At 40.8% G+C, this 26,680-nt stretch overlaps 1 protein-coding gene across 1 annotated transcript in view; it reads right to left on the bottom strand.

Annotated features, from left to right (window-relative positions):
- Positions 1-7,472: 7,472 nt before the first annotated feature.
- Positions 7,473-26,680, bottom strand: part of LOC309703093 (scavenger receptor cysteine-rich domain-containing protein DMBT1-like) — a gene marked incomplete at its 5' end in the record, with an annotated part of 42,304 nt that continues 23,096 nt past the window's right edge. The window contains 5 exons of the mRNA XM_082527796.1: positions 7,473-8,106; positions 8,336-8,433; positions 8,656-8,970; positions 18,484-18,798; positions 19,166-19,480. Coding sequence (XP_082383922.1) covers positions 8,002-8,106; positions 8,336-8,433; positions 8,656-8,970; positions 18,484-18,798; positions 19,166-19,480 — 1,148 coding nt within the window. The 3' untranslated portion in view covers positions 7,473-8,001. The remainder of the gene's footprint in view (positions 8,107-8,335; positions 8,434-8,655; positions 8,971-18,483; positions 18,799-19,165; positions 19,481-26,680) is intronic.

Below are 26,680 nucleotides of genomic sequence, written 5' to 3'. Positions count from 1 at the left end.
ACACACAGATGCTGCAGTTTTAACTTGCAAGGGCGTTTCACAGAGCGCTCACATCAGAGAGTGGGGCCCTGTGATCAGCGCCCTGTTCTTGCACTTGTCCTTTATTTATACAGAAGGAAAATGAAAACATTTGTTCAGTGGAATGTTGATACGTGAGCATGTGCGTATGTGATTGTGCGTGTGTGTGTGTGAGGTCAGAACTGCTTGTTCAACTTCTTACTATCGCTGTGGGAAGATTCAGATAGAAATATCAGAACACATTTTATAAAGAACAATCAGTTCTGAACAATGAAAAGGACAATCAGTTCTAAGCAGGGAAAAGGTCATCATGCAGTATTCTATCACATGTAAACTTATATCATTAAAAGCTTATACTGACTACTAAGTACAATTTTCCCTTAACATTCCCTCCTGTTGTCAGTATAACTTTTAAGTGAGATATCAGTATGTAACATCTTGTTGTACATTTTATGTCACATCATCATTAATCACACAAAGTCTTCACATCCCAAAAGGTTGGGGTCATCATCATCATCATTTGTCACGGCTACGTATGCAGCTACAGTGGAAACGATTATGCGGTTAATCATGAGTTTTAGACATGGCAGGATACATGTTCCAAAAACTCAAAATAAAAGTAAGAATACTCCAACTCCGATGAGTAAGATAAGATAAGATAGAACTGTAATAATCCTATTAACTGTAAAATTCGGTTTCCAAATAGCACAGCACCGACAGAAGTTACAGAATGTGAGCAGAATACTATATAAATACAGAGACATATATAAATAAGAGTATACAAAAGGGATAAATATAATAAATAAGAATACAAGGGAATTGCAAGTATTTCAAGTATTTCAAGCATTGAAGTCTATTGGTTGGTTATTAACAAAAAGTATTGCACAGTGAAAAGGCAGTAGTAGTCTTTATAGCACCTGTAGCCAGGAGCCAGTGTAAAGCCAAGAAAACCCGTCACTTGTATCACTTACATAGTCCTGATTTTGGGCCTGCTGGATCCGTCTCAAGGCGTTCAGGGCGCCAGTCATGTTTGATCAGTGTACATTGTCTGGTATGTAAGTGCAGCAGGCGTTGTTGAAGAGGACGCAAAGTCTCCCTTTCTCTGGTAGTATCATGTCCAAAGCTACTCGATTTTGCATCACCACGATCCGTAATGCATTGATTTCCTTATTCTGCTGTTCATTGATCTTGCACAAAGCGTTCAAGAGGAGTCCAAAGCGGTAGTCCAGAGTTTTGATCCTCAGCATCTTTTTTCCGATTCCCACCCAGGGGAACAATAGTATGAAATATGCCGGTTGTCCACATAGCCAGGCCATTCCTTGCAACCAGTACTTGCCGTTAGAGGGTCCACTCATGTTTACAGGGGCGCCCTCTCTGTGGCCTGCAGTTTGGACACAGTTTGTGGTGTTTCCAAGGGGTCTGTTACCTTTCTCTTGTTTGTAGCACATGGAGTGGTTCTTCCCTGGGAGTTGGTCCAGAAATACTGGGAAGTGGATGGATGTATTCCAGTTTGTCACATTGAAATCGATCCAGAAGAGTTGATCACATGTTCCATTACTAAGTCCAACAGCATGTGGGATTGTGTCGTTGGGGATGATTCGGCTGTGTTGGAATCCAATGCCAGCGAAGCTGGCTGCACACTTTGCTTGAGTGTTGTTCATATATTCACCATATAGTGTGGGGTGTGTCGATGTGCTGGGCATATGAGAACAGACATAACAGTCTGTATTTGCCAATTCTGCCTTGGTCCTGTCGTGGATATAACGGTACCAGGCATTGTTCACCCAAGGGTGGATGTGGTCTTGCGTCATGTCTATTAGGTGGGAGTTGTCGTGCGTCCATCTTTTCTGTCTGCCTCGTGGTTCAGCTGTTGTTGACATCAGCTGGGGTCCTGTAAGGGTGAGCGTCGTAGTCAAGGTAACCAAGAGGGTCCACCTTCCCATGGTTGCACACAGGTCCGTCACACCGTGTCACTTGGCCGCCCTAGAGTTGATCAGCGGCTGGAGGTTGAAGTGCGAGCAATTCCCTACGGGCGCCCAATCAGCACTTCCCCGTCACCACTGAAGCAACCTAGTGAGGGTGAGACTTTCCCTTACTAGTTGATTTCTGTGAAGGAAGTGGAATCCTCTGGGACCTCAATTTTTTTGCAGTGGCTCTGATGTATCAAGGAGGGTCTCTCCGCTATTTTGCAGGCAGTTGGAGTGGTCAGAAGCACTTGGTATGGACCCTCCCACCATGGCGAGCTCCAATTTTCCTTTGGCGTACTCGGACAAGGATCCAATCACCTGGCTTCAATCTGCAAGAAATAGGTGAAAAAGAGTCTTGCGGCAGTTTATTGTTCAAAACGACTTCTCTCTTTGTCAACAATTGACTCATCCAATCTGCCAGGGTGGTTTCACGGATTGATTTATCTAGTGGCTCGCTAATAACTGGCAATGGAAAAGGTCGCCCATGTATAATTTCAAATGGGGACAGTTTGTTATTTCCTTGTGTTGTTCTCATCCACATTCTGGCCAAGGTCTGCCAGTTTCTTCCATTGTTTTCCTGAGCCTTTGTTTTATAGTGCCATTTGTTCTCTCCACTAATCCTGCACTCTGTGGATGGTAGGCACAACAGTGTTTTAAACTGAAACCTAGTGCTTCAGATACTTTGCTGATCACATCATTTACAAAATGGGTTCCAATATCTGATCTCATCAGAGTAGGAATTCCATATGTTGGAATGAAATGGTTGTATAGACGCTTTGCAATTGAGACTGCGTCTGCTTTTTTCACTGGATAGATTTCTGGCCATTTTGAGAAAACATCTATAATTACTAGAGCGTATTTTTGAGCCCTGACACTCATTCAATTCAATGAAGTCCATGTGAATTGTATGAAATCGGTGAGGTGGTGTAGGAAAATGTCCTCTTTTTGGCCTTAAGTTACCTTGGGTATTGTGTTTTTGGCAGGTCATACATGTTCTCACATATTCTTTTGCTGAAGTTTCAAAATTAATAGTGTAAAATTGTCGGTTTATTATAAAGATCATTCCTCCTGTTGAAACATGGGCTAAGCCATGGCTCACTAGAGCGGCTGTTTTGTGCAATGATTTGGGAAGAATGGGTTTTCCTGCTACTTTCATTATGTCATCAGCGTCTAGTGCTACTCCGTGTTTTAGCCATTGTTTTTTTCTTTGGGTGGTGCTGCTTTTTGTTCGTCCTGCAGTACAGATAGTGGAATGGTGTGATTTTCATGAGTTGTTAACAAGACTGTGGTTGCGATAGCTGCTGTTTTTGCAGCTTTGTCAGCAAAATTGTTTCCCTTTGTAATTTCAGAGTCATCCTTCTGGTGTGCTGAACATTTGCAAATTTCTAAATGTCGCATCACATAAGGAGTTTCCTCCCATGTAAACAGATGTGTGCCATGATAAAACCTTCCTCCACACACTAGAAATAAGAAACTGATTTCAACCCTCTGTTACATCTTATTCACTTATTTTATAATCCAGTCATTTTTCAAATCTAGTATCAATCAACGAATTTGCATATCAGTTTATAATGCGCTGAGTTGACAGGTCAACAGAAATGCACGCTCAAAATATTATCACAAAAGAGAATTTCCTCCATACAGTAAATTACTTGTGTTGCATCAGTCAAACAGAAAGCATCTCACAATTTATTGTTACCAACTAAATGTATTGTCTGATTATTGCTTGGTCATACCAGACTCTCTCTGTGTCTTTATTTTTTCTTCTCTGTTTTCACAAACATTTCACCTATTGTCCTGCAAGCTGGAGAGTTAAATGTCAGCAGTGGATAAATTCAGCATTTGATAACCAAACTCCAATGAGAGATACAGGCGCATGTATAGTGTGTGCTATAGTGTAAGCTGTTCTTCATTGCATGTATGTGAGTTAGTACGTGTGCATGCAGGGCCTCTGGGCCTCTCTCACCCAAAAGGGCATTTTCTTAACAGCTGCCTTTCTCTCACTTGTGTTAAGAAAGGTAAATGTGCTTGAGAATATTATGCTGTTATATATTACATTATACCTGTAATCAAAAGGAGTGAATCATGATACTGCTGTAGGCCACATCATACTTCTTGTGTAATCAGTATGTAGTTTTAGTTTGCATCATACTTCTGAGTTAAAAGAATGTGAAAATCATTAGATTTATTAGATAGGTTTGTATTATCCTATAATGCTGATTTACTGTGAGTGAGTTCCACTGTTTCATGACATTTCATACTGCTGAGTTATGAAGAGAATATTATGTTCAGAGAGTCAGGGCCTCTCTCTCTTTTTTTTTCATTGTAGAGACAACAGAGCACATTGCACGGGAGCAGAAAAACGGGGAGCCAAGGTCTTAACTCAGGCTCACTGACAGAAAGAATGTGAATGCTTAGTTTTGTGGCTGTGGCGCATTTTGTATAGCTTCTGTTCCTTTGTTTAGTAGCTTTTTGCCTTCACCTGAGAGGGTGTGCCCTAAGTATGTGACTTCATAATTAGAGTTTATTTAAAGATACCTTGTGGCCTTAACTCAGCCAAGTGACGTAACACAGCCATAGTATTTTGCTTACACCCTTCCTCTGTGTGGCCAGTCACTAAAATGTCATCTACGTAGAGTAGAAAACTGTCTCTGCTGCTGGCAAGAGGCAGGACATCATTGATTTCTTTAAAGCTTCAGCATAGAGAGCGGGGATTTGCTACTACTGGTAGTATCATTTCAGTGATTTCATTTATTGCTCGCAGATCATGCACTAGTCGGTATTTTGCAGTATTAGCTTTCTTCACCACTTAAACAAAACATCACTCTTTGTTTTATTATTATTATTATTATTATTATTATTATTATTTTAAATTCTCCTTTCTCAAAAACAGAAAATGAAATCGTAGTTGTTCTTGGCTGAGAAACACAAAACCTCGCTCTTTCTTTTTTTCCCTTCAAGACAAGAAACTAAGTTTTAACTTTTCTGCCTTATCACCTAAAGCAAAGCAGACAACCCAGCTCTCAGCTGTCTCTGAACTTATCATCATCAAGGTCGCATGGTGAGAGCTACTTCAGAAGTCACAGTACTCCTCACTCAAGCAACACGTCAAAAAACAAAAAACAAAACTCAGCACACTACACAGAGAACAACAGCCAAGACACAACTGAAGATGCTGTTCTTCTTTGTTCTCCTTAAATTTTAGAATAAACTTCATCTGCATTAGTAAATCATATGCCTAATCATTATGTGTCACTGTGATCTACAAGTATGGTCACAAATTTATTTATTTTTCAAAACAACAAAACAAAACAAGTCGCTGATAGCATGAATGCTTTACACACATGTGTCAGGATGCTGCCAAAGGCAAATCAGAAGTGTGAGGGGAAAAAACTGAGCTCACAGACAGCTGCATGTTTGAACCCTCATGCAGCTCCTGCTGTAAAAAAAAAACCCATAGTACTTGCTCATCAGCTTACAGTGACCACATATTTAATTCAGCTTCTCAATTTTGTAGCTTTAGCTGTTGTATACAGGGTATAGCTTATTAGTTGTTAGTATAGGTGTGCTCTATATTTCAGCAATGTCTCATCTAGGATGACAGGTTTTCAAGCAGGTCAAGTGCCTCTTATGCACTTAATTAGTTTAGATATTTTCTTTATTTTCTTCATCTCATATATCATTGTACTGAATTTGAGCAAACCTTGAGCTTGATGCAGACTACTTCTAACAATTATCCACCTCACATCATAACTGACTAAGGTGCCTCTTCATATTAATATTATGTCATCATTAATGTTACATATAGTATATTACAATATTTTATTTATATTTTATTTTGTATCCACCAAGGGCTGCGGGTGATCTGCAGTTTCACCCCCTTCCAAGGTGGAGACATTTTCCTTTTCACACACTTTCCTTGGCTGAACAATGACACAACCTTAATATACCTTATGCATCTCTCTATTTCATTTAATATGTGTTTGTGTGAATCATGTATTTTCTTTCATTCTATGCATTCTGGGCATGGTCTTCATCCCAACTATGTGTCATTGTTAATACCAGTTTACAGGTTGTTATCCTTGCTATTATCAGCTTGAATACATTACAGTTAAGTTCTAATTCAATTTAGCCGTTTGTTTATTTTACTTTATTCCTCTTGTATTTATATGTATTCAGTCAGGTCTGTTTCCAGCCCTTGTTAAACTTCTACTTTGATCTCTAATTTTTTACTTAGTGAGGGATTATTATGTTCTTCCTATATATTGACCAAGATGGCGGCGCGTGAACAACGCGAGGCTCAGTGTCTCTCCAGAATCTGCTATTTAGTGGTTTTTTTTATCTACTTTTAACCGGATTAGTCATCCAGAATTGCTGTGCGTTGCTGATTTATGCACTGAAGCTGGCACATTCCCTGAGCTTTTCCAGCAAGATGGTGCACCACCACATTATGGGTGCCAGGTCCGAGCATTCCTAGATGAAAAGTTTCCTGGAAAGTGGATTGGTCGTCGTGGCCCAGTTGAATGGCCCCCAAGGTCTCCCGATCTGACCCCCTTAGACTTTTATCTTTGGGGTCATCTGAAGGCAATTGTCTATGGTTTGAAGATACGAGATGTGCAGCACCTGAAACTACGGATACTGGATGCCTGTGCTGGCATTTCTCCTGCGGTGTTGCTATCAGTGTGCGAAGAGTGGGAGAAGAGGGTTGCATTGACAATCCAACATGTGTCCAACAAGTACATTGAACACATGTTATAAGTGGTTAGAAACTTGTAAATAACTCATGAAAGAATAAAGTTACGTTGAAACCAAGCACACCATTGCTTTTCTTGTGACATTACCAATAAGTTTGATGTGTCACATGGCCCTCTTCCTATTGGAAAAACAAAAGTTGTATCCAAGATGGCCGACTTCTAAATGGCCACCATGGTCACCACCCATCTTGAGGAGTTTGCCCCCTCACATATACTAATGTGCCACAAACAGGACTTTAATATCACCAACCATTCCCATGTTATTACCGTGTATCCATATAAATGGCCCACCCTGTAGTTTAAACTTAATTTCTAACTTTGGGAGAGATAAAGAAAAAATCTCTGAGGACAAGAAAGGTTGGGTATTGTATATTTCCATATGGTTTGTGTTCCATTATGCAAACCACATGGAAATATAATTTCCTTCCTTTAAGGTCACTTTCCTTTATCTCAATTCAAAGCAGATGCTAAGTTTCAGATTTGAAAGTAATATTTTTCTGCTGGCACCAACAGAACTCGTCTTCTTTGGAAATGCATCACAGAAATAAGTCATCAAACGCATTAAAGTAAAGTTTGGAGTCAAAGAGATTATGTGTCATGTACTGTGTGCGGGAGGCAGAAATAGTGGACCCAAAGTGCAGACTCCAGGAGACGAAAAAGTGCACTCAAACAGCTTTATTGATGGATACCAAAATAATTAAATTGAAAATATAAATAAACTATGCAGGCAGGCTGACAGACAGAACACACAGTGTAGAATGAGGGATGGAGCAACAACGAGCAGGGGAAGACGCAGACACTAGATACAAAAGGTGAACAGGACCAAGAGGAAAAAGCTGGGAGATATGCCTGACACTGATTACACAAACGAGATGGGGAGCCTTCAAAACTGAAGGCACTGACATAAGACACAGACTTTCAAAGTAAAACAGGAAACTCAACACAAATGCAGAGACACAGGCTTTACACTGAGACCTGATGGAACTGGAACAGGGGGAGTACAGAACCAAACCCTAACAATTAGCAAATCTTAACAGAATACATAACCAAAATAAACAAGAACATAAGTCAATATTAATAAACACAAAACAGTGAATGATCAGACTCAGGACCATGGCATTATGTTTGTTTTACAACTAAATGTAACACAACAGAAAGCAAGCAAACACAGATATCATGTGAAAAGTAAAGATTAAATCAATCACATCACTTTTACAGGCTGTAAGCTGCCTTCATCCAGCTATTGAAACAAACAGTGTGAACTATGGAGTACACGTCTCTGTCACGTTTTTGATATCTTTCTTTTCTGGAAGTTTCCACCAGCTCACTTTTAGGTCACCATTCGGTACTCCCAGCTCATTTTTGACCTGCACAACAGAAAAAAGAAAATTTAATGATTACACCACAAATTATAGACTGTTATTGTTACATTTTAAATGAAATTTGACATGAAAGAGACTCAAGACACTAATGCTAATAAAGCAATTTTTTGGGATTGCTCATTATCCAAGACTTTTTTTTAAAACACCTCGGAGGTTTTGTTATTAAAATAAAAGTATAGTTGTTTCACTAAGATTTTGGGATCGCACAAATTACCAGATTCATGATGGACTCCATCACAGCCGGGTCTTTCATGTCCACAGAAGAGTTGACAGCAGCCAGATTCACATTCACCAAGAACTTCCTCCATGGAGCTGGTAAGATTATTAATTATTAATGCAACCCTTTCATTTCTCTGGACTGCCATAGGAGTATACTAGCTTTTGATAAGCTCAAACGCAAAGCATTCACCTTCTGTTTATATTTGTTTTAACTCATTTGCGCTTTACATTTGAACACTGTTTTCAGTAGTTGTAAAAATAAGTTTTATTTGCTGTATTTGACATCTTGTGAATGACCAAAAAAATATATCTTACCTAAACAGATGACACCAGCGTCCTCAGAATGTGTACAGTTGTGTGCTCCAAATCCACTGAACTGACACCCAGTTAGAAAGTTTTCATTTCCTGAACAGGTCACTTCATCAAGCCAAATCTGTCCGATTCCTTGACCAAAATAAGCAAACTGGGGAGCCTGTAGTGCCGGTCCACATTTTAACTCTCTGCAAACCACCTCAGCATCATTTAAGTCCCAGCCATCATCACAGACTGTTCCCCAGATGTTATTGTGATAAACTTCAACTCTGCCAGAGCATTGAGTTGATTCAGGCCCAGCTAATCTGATGGGTGAACCTGAAAATGCAGAAAAGGACTTAAGGACAAAAAAATATTGTAATGGCAATCAATAGTTAAAATGGAGAAGTTTTCCATAATTAAAATACAGTTTGTAGTTCTATATTTACATTAAATCTTTTTGTTTAAAGTTATTGTATTTCATATTAAATAAAATATTTTAAGAAAGCCTATTAAATTTAACGTTAAGATGCTCAAACACTGTTAATCTTTGATCTCTTTATTTGCATGATATTGCTGTAAGCATCACTGTACTGCCACTATAAGACATTTCACTTTGTATACATATGAGGCTTCATATAAATTGTCACTAAACTACAGAGAAATATTTGTTATTTTACACTGTGGTTGAATAACAAATTATAACACACTTAATTCCTGTCGTCAACATTTAATTCTGTTAACAGAAAGCAATGTAAATACTCTTGATAACAAAACTTGAAATTTGTGTACTAGTCCTGGGTTTTATGTTTGTTTGTATTATAGTTTGTCTCATTTTGTCTTATATCATTCTATTCTTGAGTTTTCTTAGTTCTAGGTATATATATATATATATATATATATATATATATATATATATATATATATATATATTAGGGGTGCAACGATACACAAAATTCACGGTTCGGTTCGATACTTTGGTGTCACGGTTCGATATTTTTTCGATACAAAAAATGTTCATGCATTTTTAATTTGTCATTTATTAAAATTATAAATATATATTTTAACTCAAAAGTACAGTTTTTAAATTTAACCCTAACCCTTGTGCGTGTTTTTTATTTTGACAGCGAATGCGCACCTGCGGACCACTTATGTGCAGCCCTGGTTATTTAGCTCATCATATTGCAGCCACAGAAATTCTTTTGTCCATGAAACCATAAAGCTGCACTTTCTTTTTGCCTTATAGTCTGATTTGTCATAACTTCTCCATTTTGTGGTAAGCTTTTCTTTGGCTGTCACTTCTTCACCCTGACCTGTCTTATTTGGCTCAGCAGAACTGAAATGCTTTTACACGCTCACTCACATAAGCTCAGCGATTCTCTGCGCGATCAACCTCTCACATGTTTAAGCTGCGGGAGATTTCACTTGTCATGTTTGCATAGTAAGCTAACGATTAATAAGACGATGTCAGAGGAATTGGTGCACAAATTATCATCACTCACAGATCAGTGCTGTCGCTCTCTATACACAGTTCGCACGATTGCAAAGTGAAAGCAAAAAAACAAGCGCAAATTCAAACGCAACTTCAATATGTCACATATTGACAGTGGCTCACCGATGCCAATGACATAATTACCCAGCTACATTTCTGAAAGAATGCAAAAGCATTGACATATATTTTTCCTACAATAGCCCGACGGGCAGGGCAGAGATAGATTTTGGTAGCCCGACTGAAAAAATCGCTAGCTCCGGGACGTCGGGCTAGCGATATTGCAAGCCCTGTATCTGATTGAGGAATCACTCATCTTTGGAAAAGAGAGTTTATTACAGAGAAATGGCTCTTTCCAAAATAAAAGCTATACTATCCGCTTCTTCTGGGCTATATTCTCAGCAGCATAAGGAGAATCATGTGCTAACAGCTGTCTAAATGACTCGGCTAAAGTTAGTAGCATGCTTGTTGTTTTTGTCTTTGCACTAGGATGATGTCGGCGTAAATGTGCAGTCATATTCGTTGTGTTCCCACTAGTGCTTTCAGGTTAATCTCGTTGAAATGACCTTAACGCCACAACACGGCAAATCTCCGTTAACGAGCTACCGCCGATCGCTCCGTGCATGGGGCTAGACAGCAAACACGTTAACGAGCTAACTGCGCTAACACACTAGTTCACACCAATGTAATTGAGCATTGCATGGCACATCCAACATACTGTTTTACTTTAGTCCATGACTCGCTTACCTTCAGGGTCATACGTCACATGAAAACCAAAATAATTCCAAACGCCAGATCTGAATGAGGTTCAATTTGCCTGTTGCAAGTAGAGCTTAACTTCTGTCTCGCTAGCTTGCCCTGCTCTCTTCCTTCTGACTATGCTGTCTGTGTTGAGCGCTCAGTGGATCTGCGCTCGACAGTGCAGCCTAGGCGGAGTAGTCGAACACAGATTCACTGAGCGCTCAACACAGACAGCATCGTCAGAAGGAAAATTGATAAAATAAATTACAAATGTTGTATTGTTCGATACATATGCGTACCGAACCGAAAGCACTGTATCGAACGGTTCAATATCGATACGAATATCGTTGCACCCCTAATATATATATATATATATATATATATATATATATATATATATATATAAAAACACCCAGCACGCCCCTACGGGCGGTTTATCCTTCAAGCTCGGGTCCTCTACCAGAGGCCTGGGAGCTTGAGGGTCCTGCGCAGTATCTTAGCTGTTCCCAGGACTGCGCTCTTCTGGACAGAGATCTCCGATGTTATTCCCGGGATCTGCTGGAGCCACTCGCCTAGCTTGGGAGTCACCGCACCTAGTGCTCCGATTACCACGGGGACCACCATTACCTTCACCCTCCACATCCTCTCGAGCTCTTCTCTGAGCCCTTGGTATTTCTCCAGCTTCTCGTGTTCCTTCTTCCTGATATTGCTGTCATTCGGAACCGCTACATCGATCACTACGGCCGTCTTCTTCTGTTTGTCTACCACCACTATGTCCGGTTGGTTAGCCACCACCATTTTGTCCGTCTGTATCTGGAAGTCCCACAGGATCTTAGCTCGGTCATTCTCCACCACCCTTGGGGGCATCTCCCATTTTGACCTCGGGACTTCCAGGTTATACTCGGCACAGATGTTCCTGTACACTATGCCGGCCACTTGGTTATGGCGTTCCATGTATGCCTTGCCTGCTAGCATCTTGCACCCTGCTGTTATGTGCTGGATTGTCTCTGGGGCATCTTTACACAGCCTGCACCTGGGGTCTTGCCTGGTGTGATAGACCCCAGCCTCTATGGATCTTGTACTCAGAGCTTGTTCTTGTGCTGCCATGATTAGTGCTTCTGTGCTGTCTTTCAGTCCAGCTTTGTCCAGCCACTGGTAGGATTTCTGGATATCAGACACCTCCTCTATCTGCCGGTGGTACATACCGTGCAGGGGCCTGTCCTTCCATTATGGTTCCTCGTCTCCCTCCTCTTTCTTGGGTTTCTGCTGCCTGAGGTATTCACTGAGCACTCGGTCAGTTGGGGCTATATATATATATATATATATATATATATATATATATATACACTTATATGTGTGTGTGTGTGTGTGTGTGTGTGTGTGTGTGTGTGTGTGTGTTTATAAATTCCCCGCTCGCCCCTGCTGGCGGTCAATCCTTCAAGCTCGGGTCCTCTACCAAAGGCCTGGGAGCTTGAGGGTCTGGCGCAGTATCTTAGTTGTTCCTAGGACTGCGATCTTCTGGACAGAGATCTCAGATGTTGTTCCTGGGATCTGCTGGAGACACTTGCCTAGTTTGGGAGTCATTGCACCACTGTTACCTTCACCCTCAAAATTTTCTCGAGCTCTTCTCTGAGCCATTGGTATTTCTCGAGCTGCTCGTGTTCCTTCTTTCTGATGTTGTTGTCATTGGGAACCGCTACATCGATTACTATGCCCGTCTTCTGTTTGTCTACCACCACTATGTGGTGAGCATCCTTTTTTTTTTTGGCCCCATACACTCCTCCATTCCTATTCTATTCCTCACTTTATTATTGCTGCAGCAACCCAGTCACTGGAGCAGTGAGCACCTGGACAGCCCTCTGAAAGATGAAGCAAGGCTCCTCTGATGGACTCACAACTGCAAGCCAGGAGTTGCAATCATCTTTGACCAGCTGCCTTAGTTCTAGCGCCAGTAGACTTTGCTTGTCCTGTTGAGCACTCCCAGTCAGATGGGACTGCATGCCCTGTGCTGAAGTCCTACACTCCCTGACCCCGCGGGTCCTGAGCTGCCTGAAGGTATCTATAACTCTATCGTTGTTGCCGTTAGTGTCACATGGTCAGGGAAACAGAACAGGAGCACCAGAAGGTCCCAAAACAAAACATGGGTCCAAAACTAAAAAAAATAAAAAATACTTGAGCCCAAGAAAACAGAGTCCCAAAACCAGTTCAGGGGGCCGGCCCAGAGGCCAACAGCACAAGAGTTCAAAACAGTTCAGTTCAGGAGGCCGACTGTGTGAAAAGCAGCGATGGTGACACCATTATAGGAAATCCGGAGGCCGACCATGCGGAAGGCAGTGGCAGTGACAGAGCAGTCCGGAGGCCGGCCACGCGGCAGGCAGTGGTGACAGAGGTGACCTCGTTCAGGGGGCTGCCCTCGACAGCGATAATGTGCAGCTAGAGGCCTGGAAAGTGGCCGGCAAAGGCGAGGTCGTCCAGGCCAAGCCGGATTTGATGGCGAGACAGAGGCTGGACCAGGCGGGGATGGTGCTGGACCAGGTGAGGATGTGGAAGCAATAGGTGATGGAGCTGCAGGCGATGGCATGGAAGCCATAGATGATGGAGCTGCAGGCGGCGGTGATGGCTGGACGGGTCCCTCGGACCTTCCAACAGAAGCAGGCTGCTGAACGGGCCTCTCGGACCCTCCAGCGGAGACAGACTGCTGAACGGGCCCCTCGGACCCTCCAGCGGAGACAGACTGCTGAACGGGCCCCTCGGACCCTCCAGCGGAGACAGACTGTTGAACGGGCCCCTCGGACCCTCCAGCGGAGACAGACTGCTGAACGGGCCCCTTAGCGGGGACACTGGAGTCTGAGCTACAGGTAGCGGGGAAACTGGAGACTGAGCTTCAGGTAGCAGAGCAGGGGACAATGGACAATGGCTTAGTATCATCAGAGCTGGGGTTGTTTCTGGGGTGAAAGCCACAGCTTTAGCAGACTCTGGGATAGCTGATACGGCGTTAACAGGCTCAGAGAGAGTTAATCCAGGCTCAGAAGAAGCAAAAGAAACACAGCCCTTTGTTTCCTCAGAAGTCTTAAAAATACCAACCTGGGAGAGGTCAGTTACTACGAAGGCAGGTAAGCTACGTGTATTAGGTCTCATCAACACACCCCGAACAACTCCAGAAGAAAAAGTCCTGAAGTTCAAACCAGTAATATTGTCCTTTTTACTCACCACAGTCGGCTGCTCTGATATCCCGAGGTCCGACTGTGGTGAGGGGTGTTGACGGCGTGAGTGTCGTTTCCCTTTCGAAGGCTCGGCCGACGGGCCGGGCCGAACAACCTCCATCGGGCCAGGCAGCGAAGCATTAGTTGCTGGGTGGGTGGTAGCCAGTGTTGGGGAGTAATGGAATACATGTACCGCCGTTACGTATTTAAAATACAAAATATGACTAACTGTATTCCGTTACAGTTACCATTTAGAATACAGTTATTTGTTGAAATAAATGGATTACACTGCGGTACTTTCCTGTTTCATTTTGTCGCGGGTCAGGACTGTTTGGGTTTTGTTTGACAGCTACGTTCTTTTGTTCCAGGCGGCAGCGTTACGGTTGCCATGGTTACAGGGCGACACTCTCTCTCTCTCTGCGACTGTGTGTTTCCTGGGTGAGTGAACGCCTTTTTGTTGTTGTTGTTGTGCTAAGCTAACAGGCAGAATGCTACAAGCATAGCTCTAAAGAATGTAGCATCATGGGCAGTGTAGTCCGTGTTGCAGGGAGAATGGACTGCCATACACGTTATGGGTCTGTGAGCGCGAGGAGGGAGAAAAAGGATAGTGGAAAAGTACTAGCAGTCATCAAGCAAAAACGGGAGCTGGAAGCATGTAAATATAATAATAACGACTGCAGCCAAGAGGAGTGCCTGACGAGTCCAGTTGTAAGTAAGCTATTAAGACTCGACTGTACACTGTGTTCGTGTTTTCCTCCGAAAACAATAAGTTCCGTTGGAGCAGCCTTTCAACGCCTCTCTCTGTCTCTCACAAGAAAAGTTGACCCACACAACAAAGTAAAGCTATTTTTCGGCTACGAGCCGACAGGGACCCCACCGTATTAGTCAGAGGTCCCTTTACTACAGTTCGGAGCCGCGGACCTTCAGTAACAGTAATAAATCACACAGCAATAGTACATTCACGTAGTTGTAAACAGCATGATAATATATTAAGTAATCCAAAGTATTCAGAATACGTTACTGTCATTGAGTAACGTAACGGAATACGTTACAGAATACATTTTGGGGCATGTATTCTGTAATCTGTAATGGAATACATTTTAAAAGTAACCTTCCCAACACTGGTGGTAGCAGCCGCGGGTTGAAAGCGAAGCTCGTTCAGAATGAAATTCTGTGCGAGCAGGTGAAGTGAGCTGAACAGCCTGGGGAGACCGGAAACCAATCGCTGTAGCCGGTTAGCCACAGCTTGCCGAAGTTCTTTCCCCTCATGCTCCAGCCACAAATTAATCAATTTGTCCACAGAGTACACAATATCCTCACGGAGCTCCTTGGGCGATTCAAATGCTGCTGGGTCCATGGATGGCTGGTTTGTACTGTCACGGCCAGCGGGCAAGCCGTTTGAAAATTATTAAAGGACCCAAAATGCAAGCACTGCTTCTGATGAGAGTGAGCTTTATTGAAGTGGATGGCAAACAACGACAAAAGGGTGAGGCTGGCGAGAACAGAACTGACAAACCTAAACTGGCAAAACTAACCTGAAACCAGAATAGAGATGCAGGGAGATAACGCAGACTAGAAAACAAAACACCATATAACGCAGACGAACCAGCAACTGCAATCAGAGGCAGACACAAGGCTTAAATACACAGAAGGATAACGAGGGAATGAGACACAGAAGGAGGGCACAGCTGGGAGTAATTAGACAGTAATTAGACAGGACGGGACAGGGGAAGCGAAACGAAAAAACACTGAACACACTGACCTTCAAAGTAAAACACAAAACACACACACGCAAAGACACAGACTCAGAGACGTGGGCTTAACACAGAGACCTGACGACACTAGAAGCGATATACAGGCAGGGATGACACAAAACAGAGGGAGCACTGAATAAACACTGGGAAACCAAGACACAAATAGTCATAATTCATAATAAAATCCAAAGTAAAAGTACAAAAACCAAAAACACAGGACCGTGACAGTTAGCCTCTGGTCAAAGCTCTTGTGGTGCCTTTTCACCTCCATGTTTTTCATTTGGGAGGTCCCTCCATCCTGATCTCCTCCACACAACCTGAAGCTGGATTTGCATGCCCTGCCAGTGTTTTAACTCATTTGCCTTTGAAGACTATGACCAGTGCTTTAAGTGGCCCAAAAGAGGTGCCGGTACTCTATTCTTTTTCCGCCTCCCCTGAGGTAACAACAACTATATTGAATGGGTTTTATATACAACAGTCAACAGACAACCTTATACAAAATAATAAATCATTTTATTAGTTTGTGGATTTGCTTGAGCTAGAAAGAGCTACTGAACATAAATAAAATGTGCAAAAAGGTATTGAAATTTTTTTTTAACAAAATGTACATAAAATAAATTATAAACTAATTTGTATTTTGCTCTCTCTTGAGTCACTGCTGCTATCAGCAGCAGCAATTGTAAAGTTTTTTTTTAACAAAATGTACATAAAATAAATTATAAACTAATTTGTATTTTGCTCTCTCTCTTGAGTCCCTGCTGGTATCAGCAGCAGCACTTGTAAAGTGTACCTGCAGAGCTTGGTAGTTCTCCCATACTGCTTTCACTGTTCTCTCACTTGAAGCAACCCAACGCACTGATAAAACACGGCCTATCACAAGGAGACGTTGTCCAACATTGTGAGCACTCTCGGTTAACTCCCTTTGGTTTTTTGGTGATGCATGGTAGAGGGAGTAAAGCTGATCTAAGAATATTTTAAAGTGGTTGATTCCTCCTACCTCCTTCAAAACATCACAAACTGCCAGTTCCAGTCTGTGATTGGAACAATGCCAGACAAACAGGTAAGGGAATTTGGAACAAAGCTGCGCAGCAACTCCTGCTTTCCTCCCAAGCATCACTGAGGCTCCATCACAAGCAAATGCCAACAAATGTTCCTGTAGGTAGTGAGGGTCAAAGCCATTATTATGAAGACATCCTAACAGTGCTTCAGTGATGTCCTTTGCTGTGGTCCCCTGCAGCTCAATCAGTTCAAAAAATATTGTGTCTGGATTTTCAGTGGAAATAGCTGACCGCAGGCACACGACAAGCACAGACTTTCCACTTATTGTAGTGGATTCATCAATGAGCACACGCAATTTTCTTTCATTCATCACTATGTCATTGACTACCTTCTTTTTCATTTCAGCTGCAATGTGATCCAGTATATTTGCACATGAGTTATTAGAGTACAAAACTCTGCCCATCTTGACACCATTTAAGACTTGCAACTGGACATCTATTGGCATGTCTGTAAAGGGACGCCCATGCTTGCCAATCTTATAAGCTGCTCTAAACACATTGAAGTTGAAGCGTAGTCAGCCTTTCTCATATCTTCAATGTGTTTTTGCATTGTATTTTGTGTTGCCTTCTCTTTTATTTCAACTGCTTTCTTGTGATAAATTGAGTCTCTGTGCTCTTTTATTTTCTTTCGTAGTGAGTTTTGTTGTGCAGCCTTGTCCCTTCCAAAGGACGAGATTAAGCACCCACTCCACTCCTGCGACACTCTCTGCCCTTGCTGCATGTCCACGCGAGCACAAACTTGACTACACACACTACAACCCAACTTTTGATTTCTGCTGATCAGCCACTTGTAATTTGTGGAGAAATACCGGACTTGTGCTTGGGACCAACATTCTGGCCACTCATGCTCGCTAACGCGGCTGTTGTCATCGGTAGAAATGGTGTCATTCTCGTCCTCGTCGTCGCCAAAAGTGCCGTCGTCCGCGGCTGCGGCACTAGTGCAGCTTTCATTAGCTTGCGTCTGACCTGCAGCGATATCATTCTGGCTCGGTGGGGTGTCAGCCAGCGAGTCCTCTGATTCTGACCTTGTTCTTTTACTACTCAGAGTCTGAAGCCAGGAGAGCATATTAAGTGTTCATTGTTTTTGTATTTTAACCGAGCAGCTGTTTGCGCGTTTTACACACCCTCTCCGGACCACGTTGAGTTGTTGACATGACAACGGCAAAAGCGACGCATGCGCTTTTCACTTGTAAAACACATTGGTGTATGGGTAATGTAGTCTCTGCTCTCGGTGGGACGAATTAGGAAGCGTGCTTGTGAAGGGCGCTCTGAAAAGCGGCAGCGCAGCCAAACGATTATAACAGATGTGCAAATGAGAGTACCGGTACGCTAAAAGCACGTTCTGGGCGCATGGAGAGGTGGCGGTACTCTCAAGAGCTATATTTAGAAGTGGCGGTACTGAGTACCGGCGCGTACCGGCCCACTTAAAGCACTGACTATGACTATACAAATAATTGTGAAAACAAGAAATTATTTTTTACAATATTTGGCATTCTGTGGATATATCTCACCTAAACAGATGCCACCAGTGTTGTGATAGTGCCCATAGTTGTTTGAACAGTATTACTTAAAATAGGATTAGGGTTAGTATCTAAACGTTTTCTCACCTGAACAAATGACACCAGCATCCTCACCATGTCCACAGTTGTGTGATCCAAATCCACTGTGCTGACACTGAGTTAGAGAACTTTCACTTCCTGAACAGACCACGTCATCAAGCCAAATCTGTCCAGTTCCTTGACCAAAGTAAGCTAAATGAGGAGCTTGTAGTGCAGACCCACAGTTTAACTGTCTGCAAACCACCTCAGCATCATTTAAGTCCCAGCCATCATCACAGACTGTTCCCCAGATGTTATTGTGATAAACTTCAACTCTTCCAGAGCACCGAGTCGATCCAGACCCACCTAATCGGATGGGCACACCTGAAAAAAAAAACCAAAAACAGAAAAGATAGGAACATAAAGGACTTGTAATGTTCATCTATAGTTGTATGTAAATATAAAGTACAAACTGACTGATCAGATGTGATTTTGCATAAAATCATGTGTATTTACGAGATATAAACCTTGAAAATTTTACACATATTGTGTGTCCTCCTGGTCTCAGGTTACCTTATCTGTTTTAATTCAATTGCCTTTTATATATTTCTAGTATTTGGCATGCCTTGGATGAGAAAAATATATCTTAACAGAACAGATGACGCCAGCATTATTATTGTGCCCACAGTTATGTGTGACACAACTCATGTATGTCACACAAGAGGATAATGACCTAAAAACGTTTTCTCACCTGAACAAATGACACCAGCATCCTCACCATGTACACAGTTGTGTGATCCAAATCCACGGTGTTGACACTCAGTTAAAGAACTTTCACTTCCTGAACAGACCACGTCATCAAGCCAAATTTGTCCAGTTCCTTGACCAAAGTAAGCTAATTGAGGAGCTTGTAGTGCAGACCCACAGTTTAACTGTCTGCAAACCACCTCAGCATCATTTAAGTCCCAGCCATCATCACAGACTGTTCCCCAGATGTTATTGTGATAAACTTCAACTCTGCCAGAGCATCGAGTCGATCCAGACCCAGCCAATAAAATGGGCACACCTGCAAACAAAACACAGAAAAGATATGTTGTGAATATAAGATTCAGAAGTTGTAATATTGTAAATTGTAACTGTAAATTTTAAAGTGGTAGGATGGCTCCGTTAACAGTGAAGTTTAAAAAAGAAAAGTTAACAGATGGAAATTAAACTAATTCCAAAGTCAATAGAAGCTGCTTAAATTTCCCAGTATTAGTTAGCTTTCACTAATTCTAAAAGAAAATAATGTGTTTGTGTTATTTTAGCCAACATATAATTGGTGCAGGCATACATTTGGTTTACATTGTAGAAAGAATGCCATGGGTGTGTTCAGCTGTTATATCTGCCAAATGGTAAATGGCCTGTATTTATATAGCGCTTTACTAGTCCCTAAGGATCCCAAAGCGCTTTACATATCCAGTCATCCACACATTCACACACATTCACACACAAAGGTAGGTACTTTGATGAGTCAATAGAATACATTTAAAAAAAAAACTTCAGTGGTTTATTAAGTCTATTCTTTCATTTCAGCGTATGAAATGAAACAACAGAAAAAGGTATCTTGAAAAAGTATAAGGGGCTTGGAAAGAAAAGCGTCTGGACACAAAGATGACCTGGATGACTGAAAACCTTCATAGACATATTCTGAAAAAGGTACCTGTCAAATATGTTACAACACAATAACTAACTCAAACTGGATCCTGCTTTTTTCTTGTTATTCGTTTTAAATTGTTTTACATATTTTCATTGGTATTTTGTTGTTTGATTCTTTATGTTATTTCAGTGTAAATGGATAAGTTTATGAATATAAATATTATCAGAGATGATAGCTTTTTGCCAAATTTAGTTGTTTTTAAAAAATTTTATATTTTACAAGATTTCTATTTTTTGCAGCACTCTGTTCCATGTTAACTACTACTACTAAACCATATAAATAATCCCATAATCTACATAATCAGCTGTAGAGCTAGAGCCAAAAGACAATTTTCATCTAGTCTAGGCTATCCAACTCCCTCATCTGAATTATAACAGAGTTTGTGAGGACTGCAGAACATCCACTATGAGACAAATGACCCATGATTTAACTACAAGACCTGAAAAGAACTAAAAGAAAATCATTTTCATCTTTACATGCAAACACAGACATACACACAACATGTATCTCTTATATTAAAAGTTCCTATTCTCTATATGACAAGCTCTATGGCTACACTGTAGCTTTCAAAAATCTTTAGACTGTGCTGGTGCTCTTCACTTGTTATGGTTAATTGCTCCAATTAGTTAACTTTAGATTGTTACTGACAGTGATAAACAGTGATCCCCTGCTTCTTAGAAAAGGGGGACACAATCTCCAAAGTGTCCTTAAGTAGTAGTATAGGTGTTAAAGATAGCAAATGAAGGAATAAAGACATTTAATCCCCAGTTTTCTTTTGCTCAAACCAATGAGATTAGTACTGCCTCCCTTTTTATTTTCTTTTTCTTTTTTTTTTTTTAGCTCAGCAGAGAAAACAGCTAAGGTTGAAACTAAACTTGAAACTTGCTCTTAGATATTATAAATACAAATATCCTTACCAGACATCTGTGCATGGCCATCTGAAAAATAAAGGAGAAAATGATTATTAAAAAAAAAGTTAAACCAGTGTACTGCACATCATGATTTACATTTTGAAGCATTAGTCAGACAGAAAGTAAATACCTGAAAAGTCAACTTGGATCTACACTGCCTTTGCTTATTTCCTCAAACTTTCAGAATTGTTTACCTGAACATTTTGGGAAAAGGGGCAGTCCAAATTATAATGATGTTGAATTGGTCAAAAATGCACTGTCATAAGTGCTATATATAAAGTATATATGAACTTTGCTTGCTCACTACCCAAACATCAAGTGAAAACAAACATTTAGTGAAGACTTTTGTTTTGCACACTTTTCCCTGTGCGTTCTCTGTATGAATATGCAGGGTTACAATGATCAGTTTCAACATCATAACGGGTATTATAATAATGTTACAGCTGTACAGCACATTGTTAACCATTTGGGAACAATACCCATTTATAAAGACCAACAGCAACTTGAGAGTTAACAAACCATGTAATTAACCAGTTAGTAAACATTGTTAACACTAAGCTAAAACCTGTTTGATGTTTAATGATCAAGTTGTACTTTATCAGTAGTAGTTAACATCATGTCACTGAACCCGGCCCTCTCAGTGAGCACATAGTTACTCTCTACTACATTTCTATTTGTCAGTACAAAAAATATAATAAATAACCGAATTAACTTGAAATGTTTACATTACTATTGCTTAAATATTTCAAACAGAAAAAGTTTTGGAAAGAAAAGGGGACACGAACTGCTGGCTGGACAGAAAATGCATTAGCAGAAAATTGACAAAATGATAAATAAAGTGCTGTGGATCACATCAGATACAGGGACTTTACTGATCTGATCTACATTATAAAGTGAAACATAGTCCTGCTTTCACCTCTAGGTATTTGCTTTTTTACCAGGTGGATTTTTTGACTCTCTTTCTTATCTTGGATCCATCTACAAGCAGGCTACCAAGTGGGCTGCTTTGAAGTATAGTAGAGTACTTTTAATTACAACAGTTCTTAAAATCTGTACAGCTGAACCTTAAATTAACATTGTACTCTGTCCAGTCTTCATATAAAATAGGTCATGAGAAACAAAATCGAATTTCTTTCTCACCTTTGCATGAGAGAATGATCGTCACAAAGAAACAGCAGACAAACTGTTGGAGAGCCATTGTTAGCCACACCAGTCTGAATTTGACTTTTTGACTTTTAAATATGTATGCTGAGTATGCTGAGCCCCTCCCACAGACCATTTACTGTTGGACACAGGCTGTCCCAAATGGCCTTCCCATCACTAAGCAATGAATGAACATACATATAAAACAAGGTAACAAATCAAAGGACTTGATACTTGAATTTGAGGACATTGCATATTTATACAAAAATTGCATACAGTTTGCATGCAAAGAATGCATTTAAAAACCTGTTAAAGATGAAAGAAAATTAAACACAGATACAGACCACAATTCTGAAACAAAATCTTCCAGGGTTGCTTTCTTCATCTAACAGTTTGCTGTTGGTCTGAATAAAAAAACAAACTATTTACTTAACAATATGCATGGCTTATTGCTGTGACACATTAACATGGTTTCTGTGGTGGGTGGGGCCCATGGCTCAGCTGCAGGGAGAGGGTATTGCAGTGGCTTTGCAGGGCAGTGTCAGAGGAGGCTGGTTGGGTGGCTGATTGAGTCCCGGTGTCTGGCAGAGGAGGCAAAAAAAGAAAAGCAATGAAAACAAAGAGTACTGAATTGCAGTCTGAGTCCTGTGTATGTGGGTTGTGCTGGATGTCTTTTGTCGCGTGTTCGGAATATTGAGGATGAGAACAAAACAACGAAGGTCCAGAAGAGTTAGGTCAAACGATGATTTTAATGAACACACGTGTGGGGAGATGAACACTGCAAAATATCAGCTGTAGATCTCCGCCCAATAATACACAAGCAGTTGTTTTTATAGCATCAGGGTATTATTTATGACGCCCCCTCATGTGTCAAAGCAGATACAATACATGCATAACTTTCTGGTAACGACTTTTGACACAGTTTGAAAAGAACATTTTCTTCGCCTCCAAGCCAGGTGCTTCCTGTAGCTCGTCTCGCTCTTGCTTCTCCAAAACCTCAGATGCATGCTCTGCAACAAAACTGTCAATTCTGCAGGCCCAAAATGCAGTTGCAAGCTTGCAAAATATGTCTGAACTCTTACCTAGAAATGAATCTACCTAAGATGTGTGTGTATGTGTCTCCCGACCTCAATTGCACTGTTTCACCTCTCACCTCGCCTACTAAAACTCACAACCAGACAGAGGCCACTCTCATATGTGTAACAATCTGACTAAAACTATATATGTATATGTTGAATAAATGCTTTAATTAAATGCCACTACTCAAAGCTTAATAAATGGTAAAAAATGGTAAATGGCCTGCATTTGTATAGTGCTTTACTTAGTCTCTAAGGACCTCAAAGTGCTTTACACTACATTCAGTCATCCACCCATTCACACACACATTCACACACTGGCAATGGCAAGCTACATTGTAGCCACAGTTGCCCTGGGGCGCACTGACAGAGGCGAGGCTGCCGGACACTGGCGCCACCGGGCCCTCTGACCACCACCAGTAGGCAAACAAAGTTAATAATATAAAATAATAAAAAGAATATAAACGAATAACGGACAATAATGAATATCCTGGTTATTTAAATAGCCTCGTCCAGACAGCTCCTCAAAATAACCACCAAAAAATGCACACTTTACAGAGGAAACAAAGACATTTTAGAAGTACACTTCCTGACTTATTCTGAGTCATCTGTTACCAAGCAAACTCAAACGCAGCATGTTGCCGAATACACTCAGGCCTCTGCTCAGCTACTATTTTACTGTAAGATTAACCTTCTAAGCTCCACGTCACTCATACTCTTCTTAGTTTCACTTTTGCAAGCACGCTCTGCAAAAGCATGCAGTTTCCTGTCTACTTTGGCACAGAGTGTACTCAGAGTTGAGCCTTCCTTTTATAACCCAATATAATCAGCATATAAGCATTTAAGATTATAGATTTAACTCAACAGTTTAAAGTGGTTATAACTGCACCCGTAATAAAGGCTAATTGGGTGCCAATATGTTTAAACATCTGAATGCAATATCAATGCTGTAGAATATCTTATTAATGCAATGGTAATGATGATAGTTATGAATAGTAGCAGTAAAATAATTTCCCTGATCCCCACACTTTGTAACCCTGAGTGTTACAATATAATTTTGACATTTTCTGTCAATTCTTGAATGTTTTGGTTTTTTTTTAGCTAAATATCCATCAGGTAAAAAGTCCATTGGTAGAAAATTATATCACTGTAATGGATGAGACAAAATGCTGCTGGTTTGGAAGTTTACAAAATGCTCAACAAAATTTTTTTTTAAAGTCAGTGTAGTTGGATTTAGTAAGATTCAAAGCACTTCAGTATTGAGGAAAAGTGCTACATTGGACATAAATTGGGTGGAGGGTATTATTACACACTTCAGTTGACCAAACTTTTCCTGCTAAAGTTTGTGTCAGGGTGTGGTCTGCAGCTTGGCTGCGGGGGAAGGGTGGTGCAATGAGTTCAGGGGGTGAGTGCCAGTGGAGGATGGCTGACACAGCTGGTATTCATCATTCCTCCCCTATGTTCAGTTAGGTTCTGCCTGTCAGTGTGGTTGCTATTAATTTGCTGTTTTACATTGGTAGTCATTTGTGACTGTCTTGAGCTACATCTTGCTGCCCTCCTGTGTCCAACTCCCTGATTACCCTTTTTTTGTATAAATAACACTGCCTTTACCTTACTCCTGGTCCTAGTATCCTGTTCACCTTTCTGTGTGTTCCTCTTTGGACTTTACGTTTAAAACTTTATTTTATGTTAAAGGTTATTATATTTGGGCCGAGTGGACCTGGTGTCCCACCATCTGACTTGGGTCCTCTTACATCCTGTGTCACACTCATTGTCACCAATCTTGGAGTAAAAATTGACACAGCTCTTAAAATGGACAAACAGGTAAATACAGCGGTGAGAAAAAGCTTTTTTTCAGCTGAGGCAGCTCTCTAAAGTAAAACCTTTTACTAGATAAAAATAAAACGACTCGGTTTGGATTCAATCACTGTTGAGAACTCCAGGTTGGCTGGTTGGAAGAGGCAAAACACCAAAAAGTGACCTCTTGCTTCTTGTTGTCTTCCTGAGCTTGCCCATTGGTCTGGGGCAAACTCAGACTTGAGTCATATGATTTAATAAATACAAAGACGTAGTTTCTTATACAGCGGTGGAGACATGACAAAATCGAATACAATAATAAATCAGGTAAATATCAGGCACATTTACGTAAGTAAAATAAAGATAAAACAACATTTACAGTTATCAAGGACTCAGCAGGGAAAACATTTCATAATTTTACAGATATAAATAAGGTTTTTAGGAAGTTTTACATGAATCTATACACCTCTGACCATGACTCAAATATGGACGATATTCACAAATTTCCTAGTGCTTTAGATCAACCTCATTTAACACAAGCTCAAGTTAGGGTGTTGGATAAGCCTACAGCTCTAGAAGAATTATTCTGCACTCTCAATAATAAGACACCTGCTCCAGATGGCTTCCCTGCTGAGTTATACAAACATTTCTGGTGAACTCTGTCCACACCATTTGTAAGAATGATTGAAGAATTTATGATTACCTCTAGAATTTCTCCTACCACGAATACTGCAGTGATTGCCCACTGTCTCTGGTAAATACAGAGAGTCCTTGCATCCCAAAAGTAATTCCAGCACTTTTTCATGCTGACTAGATGGGTTTTATTATAGGCAGACATTCAGCTATCAATACTCCTAAACTAATTAGCTTAATGCAGCTTTCACACTACCAAAAAAAGTAACAGTCTAATTGATGCAGAAAAAGCATTTGACAAAATAAGCTGGAACTTCCTGTTTGTAATATTTTAAGAAATTTGGATTTGGAGAATCGTTTTTCAACTGGATAAGAGCATTTTACACATTGTCAATCGCCACAGTCACCACCAATGGATCAGTTACACAAAACTTTACTCTTCATAATGGTACCGGGCAAGGATGTTCGCTCTCTCCATCGCTATTTCCATTACTCATAGAACCAATAGCTGCAGCTATAAGACAAAACAGCAATATTAAAGGTCTAATACAGAACACAAAATTCTTCTTTATAAAGATGATGTGTTATTGCTGCTTCAGGACCCCCACTCTTCTTTGCAACAATCATTCAAGGTTATGGATTTGTTTTTTGAAGTCTCCAGCTTCTCTGTAAAATTGTAAAAAATCTTCTATTTTTATTCATATGTATGAATGAGGAGCATGTAGCACATTTTGTTTCACCCCATAGCCCTCAAACAGGCAGTATTAAAGAGATCGGGTAAAGAGATCGGTTGTTATTGGATTACATTGTGGAAGAGAAATTGTCTAAGGCTTAGACAATTTCTCTTCCACAATGTAAAAATGTGGAAGAGAATGGCTTAGACTCTAAGCCATTTTTCCGAAGTAACAAAGAGCCGACGGATGGTCTGGATTGCAGCCATTCGAAGACCAAATATAACGTCCCAGAACACTCCAGCTCACAGGTTAGTCTGCTCCAAGCATTCCCAC

Source organism: Aulonocara stuartgranti, assembly GCF_965226115.1.
Source record: "Aulonocara stuartgranti genome assembly, chromosome: 3".
Lineage (NCBI taxonomy): Eukaryota > Metazoa > Chordata > Actinopteri > Cichliformes > Cichlidae > Aulonocara > Aulonocara stuartgranti.
This window is presented reverse-complemented; position numbering and strand designations above follow the sequence as displayed.